The sequence below is a fragment of the Triticum urartu genome, chromosome 5A (assembly GCF_056163025.1).
Source record: "Triticum urartu cultivar PI428250 chromosome 5A, HENAU_Tu73, whole genome shotgun sequence".
NCBI classification, from domain to species: domain Eukaryota; kingdom Viridiplantae; phylum Streptophyta; class Magnoliopsida; order Poales; family Poaceae; genus Triticum; species Triticum urartu.
This window is the reverse complement of record NC_141877.1, coordinates 355,657,134-355,674,401: the sequence shown is the minus strand read 5'-3', so window position 1 is coordinate 355,674,401 and position 17,268 is coordinate 355,657,134. Positions and strand designations below refer to the sequence as shown.

Sequence of the window (17,268 nt, the reverse complement as noted above, 5' to 3'; positions counted from 1 at the left end):
AAAAGCACATTGCTACCATAAAGTTGATTTTCAAAAATAACATGCCCATACGAGAACTAGTTTCAAAGAAGTCCACATAGTGAAAGCAGATTATTTTTTTCGCTGGTTGGTTTGAAAGTACTCCCTCCACTTTGAACTAAAACCATGTTAGGTATTCCCTAATAGAGGTAGTAATACATTTTAAAATTTCAAAATAGGCATGACGTTGACTTCATCCATTTGGCTCCATATGATTTGCCACTGATTTTGACATGTGGCTCATGTACTCAAAAGTGCCCTGAGTATTAACCGGTGGCACCGTCTTTCAGGAAAACATGATTCAACACCACATTACAACAATAATGCCAGAATTCAAATGTATTGCCACTACAGTAGCCTGTTATTTTACTTATGCCAGATACAGTAGTAGAATATATTCAGTTAAGTACACTTTCTGTGTCGAACCGACTGGCAGAGTCAAATTGTTTCTTTGCATCAGGAAACTAAGCTGCCAAACTTTTCAAAGCTATCTCATAGACATTTTCAGAGAGTCCATTGGCTGAGATGATCATCTCCAGCTGGGCCTGTAGAAGAAAGTAGCGTTTAGAGTACCTGTTTATGCAATACAAGCAACCCATTGCGATTTAAATGCAGAGAGTTAGGACTTTTAGACAGACCTTAGCAAGAGCTTGTCTGGTCTCATCATATCTCCTCCATCGAGAGAACGCTGAAACCATGCGGGATGCCACCTACATTGTTTAATGTAACAAATGTAATCAAAACCAGTTGAAACACAAAATGGAAGCAAGGTGTTTATTCATTTAGCAATTACAGTTAAGGAAACCTGAGGATTTATTTTGTCGAGCTGTAAGACAACTTCACCCAAGAACTTGTAGCCAGAACCATCTTTCGCATGAAAACTCACAGGTGACCCACAAAATCCTCCAATTAAAGAGTATACCTAAGCCAGAAGCAAATCTTCAAAACTCTAGACCAATTTAAATGCCAAAAACGTCCAGCTAACACCATGTACCTTGTTCGGATTCCGCATATCAAAAGCAGGATGAGCCAGTAACTTTTGAACATTGGCTACATTTCCAGGAATGTCCGAGGTAGCTTGAAGAGCAAACCACTTGCTTACAACCTATTGGAACACAAGCAAGTATAAGCTCCCATGTAACAGAAATTACTCTTCACTTAGGTGGTACAATAAAATAATTTGGCAAGAATTAATTATGTACATGCAGTAACTATCTTACCAAATAATCTTGCTGCCATTTGTTATAGAAGTCCAAAAGGGCATCCTCACGGACTTGACCTGGATTTTGAGACAATGCTGCTAATGCAGCAAACTGCTCGGTCATGTTAGTAGCACACTTGTATTCATTTAATGCAAGTTCAGTGACATCTGGCTCATTCAGGGATGCAAGATAAGCTGCAAACATCACCCAGGAATATATTAAGATACGCTGCCTGAAACCTTCCCATTTTGGAGCAGAACTTACAAAAATAAGAACATACCAAGACATGTATTTTTCAACGCACGGCGAGCCACGCTATCATGGTTAAATGCATAAGCTTCAGAGCTTCTGTTGCTTGTTACCTATGACGAACAAATAATGAGGGAATGAGGACAAAATTGCAACAGCCTACTGGCTAGTAACAAAAACAAGATTAAAACTACTTCACTGGTTTGTTATCAAATGCCCAAATAATGACCCCCCACTCATAGTGATTTACTGAATAGTATAGTCTAGATCTTCACTCAATATTGCCTAAAAACCAGTTACTAAAATAGAGCACATTGCCACAAATTTCAGACAACTTTAAAATGTTGCCTGATGTCACTTACAGCTGCGAGAAGATCGTCCTTGAGTTGAAAGGCGAGTTCTTTCTTAATAAAGGTCCGGACAGCATGAACTGCATCGGGATCTGCAATTGACATCATATCCATAATCTCACCTTGACCAGGCAGAGTTATTGCTTTTGCAATGAATTCCTGTAGGAACTCAGATTAGCCCTTTATAACTATAAATTTTGCAGTCATAAATCACAACTGGGGCAGAACAATAATTACTTTATCCAAGCTTGTGCTTCGCAGGATTGCTCTAAGTCCATCAACAAATTTTGTATTTAGGGCCAGTGTTTTCTGTTGTTGGAAGTCAGCCACAAGACTGAACATCAATTTGCGTGCCAATATTTGACCTGCTTCCCATCTATGGAATACAAGAATTGTTATATTCAACTCTGCATTGTTATATTCAACTCCACATTAAAATATTTAACAAGTAAACAAGAAGAAACCTGTTAAATTCATCTGAATCATTGGCAAGTAAGAAATATAAGTCACTCTCAGTCAGATCAGAATCAAGACGGATGGGAGCACTGTATCCCCTCAACAAGGAAGGAACTGGTCTCTCAGGCACATTATTGAATATAAACTCTTCCTCATTCTGAAAGATCAAAGCATATCTCATTCAGCGACTTTAAAAATCAGACAAGAATGTGAATAAACAATTGAATATCTATTGCACATATAGAGAAGGCTGATAAGCTGATGAAAGATAAATTACTTGATTTTTGTTCAAATCTGAATTCCTACAGACATTAAGATCCAGCAAAAATGACTTTCGAATGTACAGAAGACTAATGCAGAAGATACAAGACTGAATGAAGAATGGAGAATACTGCAGCTGAACTGCACGGGATGCTACTATAGATGGTAGTTACAAGCACAGACCAAGTTACAGCTTTGCTTGTTCAAAAAGAAAAAAGGCTTGCCATTGGCGTTTAAGAGAACCTTTTTGCAGGAAGACTAATAATTGTGTACCTTCTTAAACTGAAGCACTGTGGTGAAGATTGGATGACCATCATTAGAGAGTGTTTGGACCCTTCCGTCACTGTAGATGGAAGTCAGGGGCATATCTTTTCCGGTCGAATCAACAAGTCCAACAGCAACAGGTATGAACATTGGCTCTTTCATCGGTTGGCCAGGGGTAGGGGGCACTTCTTGACTAAAAGATTAAAAAAAGGAAGATGAATTTAGCAACCCTCCCAAAAATAAGCTACAAAGAGCTGAATAACAGGGCACACAAAATTACTTTCTGTTAGAATTGACGGAAGGAAAACGGAAATAGAGTAAAATGGAAGAATAATCTCAACGTAGATTATTTTATCAAGTTTGGTAGAGGTAGATAAAAAATGGAGAATGTGAAAGCTTACCTTAATTTCAAAGAGAATGCCTGGGAACCTTCATCATATGATGAAGTTACCTTTACAGTAGGTGTACCTGCTTGAGAGTACCTATTGGATGGATCTTTCGAAATCAGATCGTGCATGCAACAGGTAAAATGATTGACATGTATTACCATTGTAAAAAGTTCGGCAAGTGTGCATTATTTGCATCACACATGGCTGCGTAAAAGTCTTCACAAGTCACGGCTTGTCCATCATGCCTTTGGAAGTAAAGATCCATGCCCTGCAACAGAAGACGATCTGGTAAATAAGCCGCATGAATATATAACAAATATTCAACAGCTGAAGAGGAGAGACACCCCATGGCATGCATAATATGTAGCAGATTCACATCACAGATATGTCCTGCATATTAGGTGCCTCCTTTTTGGCCAAAATAGAAGAGTAGGAAATAATTGAGTGCCCACTGATTTTTCATAATTAAGAAATAGTACAATTGTGTAAAAGAAGGACATGACCAAAACACAGTTACCACACTTGACTTTTACCTTTCGAAACCCTGAAGCTCCAAACATTGTCTTGTACATCCTGACGACTTCAGCACCCTACAAGAAGTGCATATCCATTTGTTACATCCTACAGTTATTGTCTAAGTCACATGAGATGACAAGCTAAACCCAATACCTTTTCGTAAACCTGTGCGGAAATTCCATAACCATCAGATGATGAGGTAAAAAGCAGCAAAAGAGAATGTCAGAAGATTTCCATTGCAAAGCTTAGCTAATACAAAACAGAACAGGGAAAAAGCATACCGTGACTGACCATGTCATCCACATTCAAGGTCACCAAAGAATGTTCATCAGAAAAGTTTCAGGGTTTTATCAGGGATTGGAAGTAATTAGTTAACATTGTTGTACACCCTATTAAGTGCATAATATTTCAGAAAAAGCAACTGACCGGTATAGAAGTTGTCCATCTGGAAATCAAATTCAAAAAAATAATTATACCACAGATACTTATGGTACTTGTACGTTTAGCAGTAATTAAAATCAAACAACTGAGACTTAAGTATGATTACCTTGATATATGAAAGGGGGCGAATAGGATGTGCCATAGGCCCAGCATCCTGGATATCAAGGAATAAGCAATGATTAAAGAACAGAAGAAACCTTGTGGCTGGAAGTTCATTGCAGGATCTACATCCGACTAATGAGAAATGTAGTAACACAGAATGCACATGTAAAGAACCTGAGGGAATTGATAGGATCTAAGTTTAGAGACATCAGCTATGCGCTTTACTGTGCGACAGCCAAGATCTGATGAGAATTCCTGCACAACATCCTTAATTAGTTTAGAAAAAATAAAAGCAAATTTACATTACATAACATTATGATCTACTGCATGAATACCTGATCCCTGAAGACAGTTAGTCCTTCTTTCAATGTTAGTTGGAACCAATCACGGCAAGTCACTCTGCAATTAGATAGGCACAAAGAGATTATTTCCAGTCTAGACTAATCATGCATATGGCCGCATCAGGAAAAAACATAGTTGCTTCAATATGCTTTCCCTTTCAAGGTTCAAAATGTTTCGAAGTGGAATAGCTGAAAACCCTAGTAAAGATGCGATCAGCAACAGGCCAACCAGACCCTTTATCTTCTAAGAAAGCAAAAACAATAAAAGATACATCCAGTATGGTGTGTTGTTGAGATAACTACCTATTCCCAGTCCAGTTGTGGAAATACTGCAGAAATACATGCAGCCAAGATCAGAAGTATAACCAAATTCAATAAAAATATCAAAATTATGTGGCCATAACAAATACATATTGGAAAAGAAAAACTGAAACTTCTATGTGATATACCTCATGTCCAATGACACCCAAAATTGCAGCATAATCACCATCAGTGGCAGCTTCTGGTGATGCTAGCACAAGTCTAGATTGAAATACCTGTTCGTTGATAAACAGAACATCATCAAATTTTTGTCTGCAAATATATTTTCTAAGCAGAGGCAAATTCTTACGTTCAAGCTCTTGTTTTCCATTGCTCCCCTGCGAATAATACAAAGTTGTTTTATCAGGGCAAGGCAATGCCATTAAAAAAAATCATAATACCACCATTTTTGGGCAGAGTGCCGATGCAAATAGGAAACAAACTTACATATTGAAATCAGGAACAACAACAATGTTGAACAAATCAAGATCATATTCAAGACCAAAAACCTGGAACAACACAGAGGTGGAATTAGATTAATTATCTGATTAGTAATTATGTCACTTATTCTGCTAAATAATTGTAGCAAAATAACCAAGACAAATCAGTCTAGTAGACCAACCTCCTCATCCCATTTCATAGCTTCTTTAAGAGAATACATAGCATGTGATGTTTTTGGCAAATCTTGAGCAGGAGTCCAAATTCGAAGTGTAACTTTGCGGCCAGAACATGTAACAAATGAGTCCTCCCGGCACTCCAACTGACCAGCAACTAGCGCAAACAAGTAGCATGGTTTCTTGAATGGGTCCTCCCATAGTGCGTAATGCTTTCCACCCTATAGTTCAAAAAAAAAGCATGTGGTTGAGCACATCGGTGTGGTCGCTCTGACAATTGCACATGAAAGCAGTGTACCTCAAGATCACCCTGTTCGATAAGATTGCCGTTAGACAACAACACCGGATACAGAGTTTTATCACCTTCAATACGACAAGTATATTTTGCCATCACGTCCGGGCGATCCTGTGATAGCATTTAATATTTGCAAATGTAAGTCATCTCATCACCAGAAAAAAAAGGTAAAACATAATCTTTGATGGACAGAAAAACGAGATTGATTAGTTTCATGCATATGCATACTCCTACAACAGAGAAAATCATCACGGTTACCTATTGAGCATAATTTCCAAAATGGCAAACCTACCTGAAAGTAGGTAATTTTCCGGAATCCTTCTGCTTCACATTGGGTGCAAAAATTACCAGTCGACCTGTACAGACCCTGTAAGCTTATAACAAATCAGAACAGAATACAAGAGATCTTAATTCCAAGAAGTAATAAAGTTTGTGCCCCTCCCAGTGGTTTGTACCTCCAAAGATGTGTTGAGCTGAGGATAAATCTCCGTAACAATTTCCATGTTGAATACACCAGCAGGTGGTGTCAAAATCGTCAGATGGCGTGGATCAACTGTATACTTGTCACTCTAGTGTTCAGAGTATACACAAGTCAGATAATTAGCATACTTACATTACATCCAAAAGATGCAGGAACTTCTGCATGAATACACTTATGAACCACACTGGGCTTCAAATAATTAGACACACAGATATTGGGATAAAAACAGATGTTTGCTACTACTCAGTGTGGAGTCGCAATTACAGGTGTACATGTAATAGCTAGGTGGAAAGTATAGCCTGAAGAATGCAGTATGAATGCCCAGTGGGACTGCTTATTCTCTTGGCCACTGATAAAATCTACTACAGCTAATAGATGGGCTTCTTTCTCTGTCTGTCATGTACATGCATGTGCTTTGTCCAACTACTTCTGTTCCAAATAAGAACATTGCGTGTAAACTGCGTCTAATATTTAACCGTGAACAAAGGTTTCGACCACCCTAGAATAATTTCACCTTATTCCCAACTTATTTCTCAAAATCATGAACTTATGTGGATCATGTGAGCACATGCACACGCGACATCATGCTACATGGCAAAAGTAGATCACATGAAGTACCTTCAGCTCTGTGCCATTGATTTTGATTGATAACAGCTTCAGATCACATCCATGAAGAGCGAGTGGAGATGAGGTGCCTGCTACAAAGAGTTTGTGATGAGGTCCAGAACCTCATTTTGAACGTCTCAAACTGAGAAAAATAATAGATGAACAAACAAATATACAAGAAAGTCCTGAAGCATCTAACTAGAAAACTAATGACATGTTTCAAAAGGTACAACACTGCTATGATTCTCTAACTAAAGTACAGCTCCCAGGATGAATCTTCACCTTCATTGCCTGGAGATACAGCTATTTTAGAAGTAACCATGGTCTTTTCATCACCAAGTTGAAATTCTAAATCCACCTGCAGAATAATTTTGTAACAGTAAGAAGTTAGAAGTACTGTACAGATAGAAAATAGCAAAATCTATGGCTAATTTACAGGGGAAGTATAATTTTGACTTGAATTTATTTTATCATGCAGCCAGCACACAACTCCGCTTATGTTGTCTCAACATAGCTGGTCCCAAGCCCGGGTAAAGGAGGAGGGTTGTGATAGGCTTGGAGAGACAACATGAAAACTCAGCCACTCTTATGGTGATGAAACCTAGAAGATTTTTGTTGGGGCGTAACCCTTTCAGCGACGCGCCACATCGACACCCCGTTGTACTGGAAAATGAGAAAGGGTCTTCGCATTTGACTCGACGAGTGTGAAGGGTGAGGAAGCTAGCCGAGCCTAGGAGGATCTGCTTAGGTAGCTGGAACATAGGGTCCCTGACAGGTAGGTTTCAGGAGCTAGTTGATACAGCTGGGAGGTGTGGATATTCTTTGCGTCCAAGAAACCAAATGGAGGGGACAAAAGGCGAAGGAGGTGGAGGATTCCAGCTTCAAGTAGTGGTACACGGGGACGACTGCAAACAGAAATGGAGTAGGCGTCTCGCTCAACAAGAGCCTCAAGTATGGAGTGGTAGACGTCAAAAGACATGGGGGGCGGATTATCCTGGTCAAGCTGGTAGTTGGGGACTTAGGCTCCATTTGGAAGCTCTCTAGAAGATGGCTTCCTAAACTTGCTCCGAGAAGCCAGCCGAACGGCTCTGCTCCGAGGAGCCGGCTCCGTGTAGACAGAGAATACGTAGTGCAATTTTGACAGAGATGAGGAGCAGCGCCAGACCAGCTTCGCGAAATAGAGAAGCGGGAGTTGGTCAAAATTACATGGGAATGCCCTTCCAAAGTGTACCTTGCGTACCGTTTCGATCGCTTCAAGCTGGCCCTCGACACATGGAAGGCAGGAGTTGATTGAAATTACATTCCACTACCCTTCCGAAGTGAGCCTCACGTACCGTTTCGGCCACTAGAACCTGCTTCCTCCACCGAACTGGGCCAATATGACTGGCCCAAACCACGGCCGAACAGGCTTTAGCCTGATTTCCTGGGCTACCAGTCCATGCGTACGTAAGGAATTGAGCACGTACAGCCGAACGAGTCGATGCTCCACCAAGAAGCTAGAAGCCAGCTAGAAGCGGGGAAGCCAGCTATTTCAGGAAGCCGGTGGAGATCCGAACAGGGCCTTAGTTCTCAATGTTATCAGCGCGCATGCCTCGCAAGTAGGCCACAATGAGAACACCAAGAGGGAGTTCTGGTTAAGAGTGTACCGATTAGCGAGAAGCTCTTCATAGGAGACCTCAATGGCCACGTGGATACATCTAACACAGGTTTTGAAGGGGTGCATGGAGGCTTTGGTTATGGCATTAGGAATCAAGGAGAAGAAGATGTCTTAAGCTTTGCTCTAGTCTACGACATGATCATAGCTAACACCCCTCTTTCAAAAGAGAGAATCACATTAGTGACTTTTAGTAGTGGTCAGCACTCTAGCTAGATTGATTTCATCCTCTCAAGAAGAGATGACAGGCGTGCGTGTCTAGATTGTAGGGTGATACTTGGAGAGAGTGTTGTCCCTCAGCATAAGCTAGTGGTGGCTGACTTCCGCTTTCGGATTCATGTCCAGCGGGATAAGCGTGCCAAAGTCGCTAGAACGAAGTGGTGGAAGCTCAAGGGGGGGGGGGGGGGGGAGCTCAGGCATTCAAGGAGAGGGTCATTAAGGAGGGCCCTTTGGAGGAAGGAGGCGATGCAAACAATATGTGGATGAAGATGGTGACTTGCATTCGTAAGGTGGCCTCAGAGGAGTTTGGAGTGTCCACGGTCAGTAAAAGAGAAGCTAACGATACCTGGTAGTGGAATGATGATGTCCAGAAGGCTATTAAGGAGAAGAAAGATTGTTTTAGACGCCTCTACCTAGATAAGAGTGCAGACAACTTAGCAAAGTACAAGATGGCAAAGAAGGCCGCAAAGCGAGCTGTGAGTGAAGCAAGGGGTCGGGCGTATGAGGACCTCTTCCAGCGGTTAGACATGAAGGAAGGCAAAAGGGACATTTATAAGATAACCAAGATCCGAGAGAGGAAGACGAGGGATGTTAACCAAGTCAAATGCATCAAGTATGGAGCAGACCAGCTCCTAGTAAAGGACGAGGAGATTAAGCATAGATGACGGGAGTACTTCGACAAGTTGTTCAATGGGGAGAATGAGAGTTCTACCATTGAACTGGATGACTCCTTTGATGATACCAGCAGGCGTTTTGTGTGGCCAATCCAGGAGTCGGTGGTCAAGAAGGCTTTAAAAATGATGAAAGGAGGCAAGGTGATGGTCCTTGATTGTATCCCCATTGAGGTGTGGAGAGGCCTCGGAGACATAGGTATAGTATGGCTAACTAAGCTTGTCAACCTCATCTTTTGGGCAAACAAGATGCCAGAATAATGGAGACGAAGTATATTAGTACCAATCTTCAAGAAAAAAGGGGATGTTTAGAGTTGTACTAAGTACCGCGGAACTAAGATGATGAGCCATACAATGAAGCTATGGGAGAGAGTCATTGAGCATCGCTTAAGCATTATGAGGACATCACTAACAAAGTTACACCCACACCCCTACTGCTACATATACTGGACCAATTACTAGAGCTCGCGCACGCCAATTAAATTACCAGGTACTTCCGTTTCTTGGTAATGATTCTAATGTTCATGAGAATATGATGCTGCCTAAATTGGATACATTTGTTTTGCTTATAAATGAAGGGCCAAGCATGGACAAGAACGATGAACATTGGAGCATGATCAAGCATGGAGAAGATGGCGCGTGCAAGGGGAGCAAGAACAGAGTTTCTGGTGAAGTTTTCAGCACTTCGGAGCCACCATGATGATGCACAAGGACATGGACGAAATATACAAGATGTCTTTTCATAAATTTCGTCCATAGCTTAATATAGGTGTTGCACCACCTTATTCTTGGGCCAGGCCCACTTAATTTTGAAATACTACTTATAGGCTATTTTTTTTAATCTGTATTGTAGGGGAAACGACTCAGGAGGTGTTTTAGTCCCACCTTGCCAAGGGGGGACGAAATCCACCCTCTTTCCCCCTACAAATACAGCCCGTAAGGCGCCGTTTAGACTTTGGGTTTTGTTTAGATTAAGTTCGCCATAGCTGCAACTCGCATACTTCGCTTGTGTTCAACAACCAGATAAAGACATCACAAAACCCCATTTGTTTAACAAAGCTTTCCTCTTATATTCGTAGTATCCAGATTGCAATCTTAGTTTCTTGCTTGTTCTTCGTATGCGCGCAAGAAATAGACCTTCGTGGTCAGGTTGATCGTGCTCCGGCGTGGTTAATAACCTCTCAAAGTTGGTTTAGCGATTGCTAAGGCGCGACGTCCTCGCGCGTTCTTAGTAGAATCGTCAAAGTCTACTCCACCAAAAACGATAGCCACCATCTCATCGAAAGATGGGACACCTTTGCCCCTATCAAAGTATAACAAGCGTGACCAAAAATCATTTGGTTTCATGCCTGGGAGGTCGACCATGGAAGCCATTTTCTTGGTACGACAACACATGGAGAGATGCATTGAGCAAAAGGACCTACATATGGTGTTCATTGACTTAGAGAAGGCCTACGATAAGATACCACGGAATGTCATGTGGTGGGCCTTGGAGAAACACAAAGTCCCAGCAAAGTACATTACCCTCATCAAGGACATGTATGATAATGTTGTGACAAGTGTTTGAACAAGTGATGGCGACATTGATGACTTCCCGATTAAAATACGACTGCACCAGGGGTCAGCTTTGAGCCCTTATCTTTTTGCTCTGGTGATGGATGAGGTCACAACGGATATATAAGGAGATATACCATGGTGTATGCCCTTCGCAAATGATGTGGTGCTAGTCGATGATAGTCGGACGGGGTCAATAAGAAGTTAGAGCTATGGAGAGAAACCTTGAAATCCAAAGGTTTTAGACTTAGTAGAACTAAAACCGAGTACACAAGGTGCGGTTTCAGTACTACTAGGCACGAGGAGGAGGTTAACCTTGATGGGCAGGTGGTGCCTCAGAAGGACACATTTAGATATTTGGGGTCTATGCTGCTGAAGGATGGGGATATCGATGAAGATGTGAACCATGGAATCAAAGCCGGATGGATGAAGTGGCGCCAAGCTTCTGGCAATCTCTGTGACAAGAGAGTGCCACAAAAGCTAAAAGGCAAGTTCTATAGGACAGCGGTTCGACCCGCAATGTTGTATGACGCTGAGTGTTGGCTGACTAAAGGGTGACATGTTCAACAGTTAGGTGTGGTGGAGATGTGCATGTTGAGATGGACGGCGGTTCGACCCGCAATGTTGGATGGCGCTGAGTGTTGGCCGTCTAAAAGGCGACATGTTCGACACTTAGGTGTGGCAGAGATGCGCATGTTGAGATGGATGTGTGGCCACACAAGGAAGGATCGAGTCCGGAATGATGATATACGAGAGAGCTAGGGTAGCGTTGACTGAAGAGAAGCTTGTCCAACATCGTCTGAGATGGTTTGGGCATATTCAGTGCAGGCATGTAGAAGCGTCAGTGCATAGCGGACAGCTAAAGCGTGCCGATAAGGTCAAGAGAGGTTGCGGTAGACCAAACTTGACATGGGAGGAGTCGCGAAGAGAGATCTGAAGGACTGGTGTATCGACTAAGAACTAGCCATGGACAGGGGTGCGTGGAAGATTGCTATCCATGTGCCAGAACCATGAGTTAGTTGCGAGATCTTATGGGTCTCACATCTACCCTACCCCAACTTGTTTGGGACTAAAGGCTTTGTTGTTGTGGTGGTGGTGCAGACAGCACACAAGCACTGCAATTGCATCGCTATAGTGCACCGCAAACCCAGATAAACTCTACACACCAGCATTTCTTCCTAGTAAAATTTGTGAACTGCTACAGAAACAACCCATATGCCATAGCAGTTGAAAATATCCAAGAATGGAAGCGCATATACTGAAAGCTGTGCGCTGTATATGCTTGAAAAAGAAAGCTGAGTTACCGTGTCAAACAAGTAGTCAGGTTTTTTGTAGTCTTTCAAGAATATCTCCTTTGGATGGTCCATCTCTGGTTCTTCAGTTGCAGCAGGAGATGGCCCTGTTGCAATCAAACAAGCTGTCCTCTTGCTGACAAACTTTGAACTCTGAAATACAAAAGAAAATAATAAGAACACGGAATATACATGTATGCCACATGAAATTAAGTAAGAAATGTGCCATTTGGACGCACTTGCCAGAAAGTACATATTATTTAATTCATAAAATTCTTTTTAGTTGCATAAAACGCAACACTTTATTGCCAGCCCAATTAACACAACATTGAGGAAACACATACGCAATGTTTAACAAAGGATGGTAATGATGTATGGAAGATAAAACTAACATGTAACGACAACAAAGGATTGGACCTTGTTCCTGTCCAGTGTGAACCCTGCAACAATGCAGACCATAATCTATAAGCAACGCAAAGTAAAGGCATGCAACAAGGCCAAAACTGAAAGGGGGTAACAATGTGCAATAAATATATATCATTATCATGAAACCACAAGATTACAAGAGGGGCCGCACCTCCTTTGTTAGATTAGCGAGGCAGCCAGAGTACTTATTCCCTGGGGAACCTCTCTTTGAAGAGGAGTAAGGCAATCTTTGATACTGGCAGAAAAAAAAGGAGGAAAGTAGTCAAGAAAGGCCCAGTAGATCACTCAATGGCAGTATGCTAGAGAACGGCCCCACAATACATAAATATGAGCTCTGCCAATCTAGTACTCCCTCCTAACCAAAATAGTAAGTTCTAGGATTATCTTCAGTCAAACTTATTTACGTTTGACCAAGTCTATACAAAGATCTACAATATCAAATTTACATAATATGGAAATATATTTCATAATGAATCTAATGGAGCAAATTTTCTGTTGTGGATGTTGATATACTTTTATATAGAAGACTTGGCCGAACTTAATGAAGTTTGACTTAGGAGAAACCTTAAACTTCAATTATTTTGAAACAGAGGAAGTACAAATCTATGTCAGATGCGCAAATAAATGAAGAATCCCATCAAACCAGCACAAAAGGAGTAATTTAACTTGAAATTACACTGTCGGTAGCAATTCCAACATTGAAACATTAGGTGTTTGTAAACTCTAGAAGGGAAACTAGCTACAATTTGCAGGAGAACACTGGAAGGAAACGAGTGAGTAGTTGAGGGAAAGTGGAATCACATGGAGAGGGGAGACCACGCCCAGAAACCCAGCCTTAACCAAACCGCAACCTTGGCACGCCGCGGCGGGCCTAATGAGACGACGAGCCATTCCGAATCCCAACACTCGAACTCAATTGGTGTTCAACCTTAACCCTATAGCAAACCATATCATAACATTAATGCTGTGTTTGGATGTCTGTATTCAAGGCCTCCGTATTGAATTGGTTTCAATTCCAATTCAGACAGGAAACTGTAATGGACATGAATACGAATTCGGTTGTTTGGGTGTTAATTGAATTGGCTCACAGAATCCTACTCAGGTTTCAATACGTAATCATGTTTGGATGTCATATGCATAGCAACATTAGTATATGCATCAAAACAGAAGTTGTATAATGTGTTACTATAATTGGATGATTATGTAGCAATGTTTTATCAAATATTCTAGAAATCCAAGGGGACATCATATAATATTGACGCAAAAAATAAAAAAAATAGTTTATACGCCAATAAAGTACAACACATGTAGTTTAAATAGGTCTTTCAAATTCCCAAGGAAAAGTAAGATCTGCACCAACATATAACTAGGGTTAGGAAACTTTCCAAAAAAAAACAAGGACTGTTACAATGCTAAGCAATTGCTTGCTGGGAGGATGAGGAGAGGCAGGGGATGAGACTTGAGTATATATGAACAAGAAAGATGAGTAGAGGCAGGGGAAGGGGGCGACTGGATCTGGTGGCTATGGACCAGAGGAGATTGGGACCCCGCAAGCAGAGGAGGAGGGACAAGGGAGCACGGGAGGGAAGATGGAGCAGGAGACGTACGCCGGAGGACGGGAATAGGAGCATGAGCGGCGGCGGACGGCTCGGGCAAGCCCATGGCGGCCACGGGCAGAAGAGAAGCAAGCAGGGGAGGAGGAGGGCCGGCTAGGGGGGCAACCGCAGGGGAGGAGGAGGAGGGCCGGCAGGGCGGACGGATCTGCCGAGTACGGGAGCAGGAGGACGGCCAGAGAGGGGACTTACCAGGGCGCCGCCGTCTCCTCTCTCGCTAAGACACGGTCGATTCAAATTAAACACCACGGGTAGTGAGATAGATCGACGGAAGCTCGATGGAGGAGAAACGATCCGTACCTCCTGATCAGGTTGTGGGTTCTGTTCCTCGGAGCCAGAGTGAGCAAGTAACCGGGGATACGGGCGATGGGGATAAGTAGAGAGGGGGGGGGGAGTTGTCTCAAAAAAAAAGTAGAGGGGAGAGAAAGAGAGAGAGAGAGAGCGAATTGGAGGGGTAAGGGCAACTGGACGGACAAAAACGGTGGATGGACGCCGGCCCAACCCGCCCATGCAAATGGATGGACGCCGGCCCAATCCACCCATGCAAATCGAAAATTCGTCCCCTACGCATTTCCGGTCCATATTTACGTTCGATTTGCATTATATAAAATGGACGAGCCCGCCCAACCCGCCCATGCAAATGGATGGACGCCGGCCCAACCCGCCGATGCATTCGTCTGCTCGTCATCCGTCTAGACGCATTTCTGGTCCATATTTACGTCCGACTTGCATTCACACGGATATAAAATGGACGAGCCGTGTGTCTGTTCAGTGTCCGCCTTAGGCCCGTGTGACGGCCGCCCAACTACCCCACGTGGTCGTAGTCAATGTGTTCATCTACCCTGGGCCCACATGGCAGCGTCTGGAAGCCTCCAGAGCCCACGACCGGCCTCATCCACTTCTTCCATCCGTCCACATCTGGCCACCCTTACTCCCTCGCCGGTGACAGCAAAACCCTAGCCTAGCCTAGCCAGCCCCGCGCGTTCGCCATGGGTTTCTTCAACAAGGGCAAGGGCAAGTGCATGTTCGACACAGGCGCTGGCTCATCTCGCGTGCCACCGTCGTCGGACACCTTCGCGATGGTGCCGCGTGGGGAGAGGGGTCGCTGGCCATGGATCGGTTCTACATCCTGATGTCGTGGCACGATGTCAACCTCTCCCACGGTTGGCACCTTGACCCTCAACGCATCCCGGTGCTGGCGGTGTGCTGCACGCACATGAAGGAGGTGCGCAAGCATCATGCCCTCCTGATGCTAGAGCAGCGTCGCGACCCGGCGTAAGCGCTAGACTCCCCCAACTGGGAAGTCTGGTTCGCCACCGAGCATGACGTGTGACACCACGGCACCGTCCAGCTTGAGGACGGCTACATGTCGCTGCCCCCGTTGGTGGCACAGGAGGACGAGGCGGCGAAGGTGGCATACCAAACCGCACTGGAGGAGGTGCTCCAGTGTGCCCTAGTGGAGTCCCAGCGTGAGGAGGACGCGCGCTAGCCAGGCATGGAGGAGGCGCTGCAGTTGTAGGCGGTCGAGGAATGTGATTACCCTCTGCCGTCGTCGCCTCTGCCTGAACCAGCCTCGGCCGCCCCCAAGGAGGAGCCCACGGAGGCCGAGCCGGGGAAGTAAGCCTGGACTGGCGGCCTGCGTGAGTGGGTGAATGCGCCGGCCATCTGGCTGGGCGCAATGTTGGAGTAGGAGGCGGCGTACCACGGTGGAGGCAGATCGTGCTGGCAGAGGAGCGGGCCAATGGCGAGCGCCGAATGCAGACCGAGCGCGGGGAGGAAGAACATCGTTCCCACTAGGCATGGGAGGAAGAGGAGGAGCGGCGGGAGAAGGAGAAGGAGGAGTGTGTGCGTCGCGCTGCAGCGTGATACGTCCATTTTGCATCATGTTTTCCTACTGTTATTTATAATGTTTAGATCAATATATCACTTTATGATGCAGTTATAATGTCTTTTCTCTCTTATTATGCAAGATATGCATGAAGAAGAAAAATGTCGGCAACTGGAATTTTGGACCTAAAGAGAGCTAGAACAGAGATAACTATTATTCGGAGCTCCAAATGACCTAAAAATTTACGGAGATTTATTTTGGGATAAATAAAAAATACTAAAAGAAGAATCACCATAATGGGCCTCACCTGCTCACCAGTGATCCACAAGCTCAGATGACGTGCCCCTCCCCTGGGGCGCGCCATGTGAGCTTGTGGGCCTATCAGTAGGCCTCTGTGGCCCTCCTTCGCCAATATGAAGCCATTTACCCTAGAAAAAAAATCAAGAGATGACTTTTGGGATGAAGCGCCATCGTCTCAAGATGGAACCTGGACTTTTGCTCTCCGGCGAAGCGGTTCCACCGGGGATACTTTCCTCCGGGAGGGGAAATCGAAGCCATCGACATCACCAACAACCCTCTCACTATGGGAGTACCAATCTTCATCAACATTTTCACCAGCACCATCTCGTCCCAAACCCTAGTTCATCTCTTATATTCAATCTTTGTCTCAAAACCTCATATTAGTACATGTTGGTTGCTAGTAGTGTTGATTACATCTTGCAGTTGATGCTAGTTGATTTATTTGGTGGAAGATCATATGTTCAGATTGTTAATCATATAATTTTATGCTTTGATCATGAACATGGATATGATTTGTGAGTAGTTCCATTTGTTCTTGAGGACATGTGAAAAGTCTTGTTATAAGTAATCATGTGAAGTTGGTATTCGTTCAATATTTTGATGATGTGTATGTTGTTCTTTCTCTAGTGGTGTCGTGTGAACGTCGACTACACGACACATTACCATGCTTGGGACTAAGGGGAAGGCATTGTGGGGTAGTAAGTAGATGATGGGTTGTGAGAGTGATAGAAATTTAAACCCTAGTTTATGCGCTATTCCATAAGGGGCTGATTTGGATCCATATATTTCATGCTATGGTTAGAATTATCTTAATTCTTATTTCGTA

The 17,268-nt window shown here is 43.6% G+C and overlaps 1 protein-coding gene across 2 annotated transcripts; it reads right to left on the bottom strand.

Annotated features, from left to right (window-relative positions):
- Positions 1–261: 261 nt before the first annotated feature.
- On the bottom strand, positions 262–14,824 carry LOC125508901 (Peptidase M1 family protein). 2 transcript variants are annotated; one of them, XM_087526056.1, is made up of 34 exons: positions 14,615–14,715; positions 13,503–13,636; positions 12,853–12,936; positions 12,668–12,715; positions 12,288–12,428; positions 7,168–7,243; positions 6,898–6,977; positions 6,254–6,367; positions 6,091–6,165; positions 5,802–5,909; positions 5,512–5,724; positions 5,337–5,398; positions 5,200–5,227; positions 5,039–5,125; positions 4,893–4,918; positions 4,584–4,647; positions 4,423–4,503; positions 4,253–4,300; positions 4,132–4,150; positions 3,987–3,991; positions 3,859–3,870; positions 3,723–3,779; positions 3,348–3,457; positions 3,202–3,282; positions 2,810–2,993; positions 2,284–2,432; positions 2,057–2,195; positions 1,832–1,978; positions 1,501–1,582; positions 1,239–1,414; positions 1,013–1,123; positions 824–940; positions 657–728; positions 262–563 (listed from the first exon to the last, which is right to left on the bottom strand). In XM_087526056.1, exons 2-34 carry the CDS (start codon positions 13,590–13,592, stop codon positions 483–485), a joined length of 2,967 nt encoding a protein of 988 aa, XP_087382182.1. In that variant the 5' UTR covers positions 13,593–13,636; positions 14,615–14,715; the 3' UTR covers positions 262–482. The 2 variants fall into 2 exon arrangements, with proteins under 2 accessions (XP_087382182.1, XP_087382181.1); XM_087526055.1 differs by lacking the exon at positions 13,503–13,636 and having other exon boundaries at positions 14,615–14,824.
- Between the last annotated feature and the right edge of the window lie 2,444 nt (positions 14,825–17,268).

Coding starts and splice junctions, on each gene's coding strand:
- LOC125508901 (XM_087526055.1), bottom strand. CDS start 14,824: ATGGGCGGGTTGGGCCGGCGTCCATCCACCGTTTTTGTCCGTCCAGTT. Junction 7,244..12,287: donor CTGACTACTTGTTTGACACG/GTAACTCAGCTT, acceptor ATTATTCTGCAG/GTGGATTTAGAATTTCAACT. Junction 6,978..7,167: donor TGTATCTCCAGGCAATGAAG/GTGAAGATTCAT, acceptor AACTCTTTGTAG/CAGGCACCTCATCTCCACTC.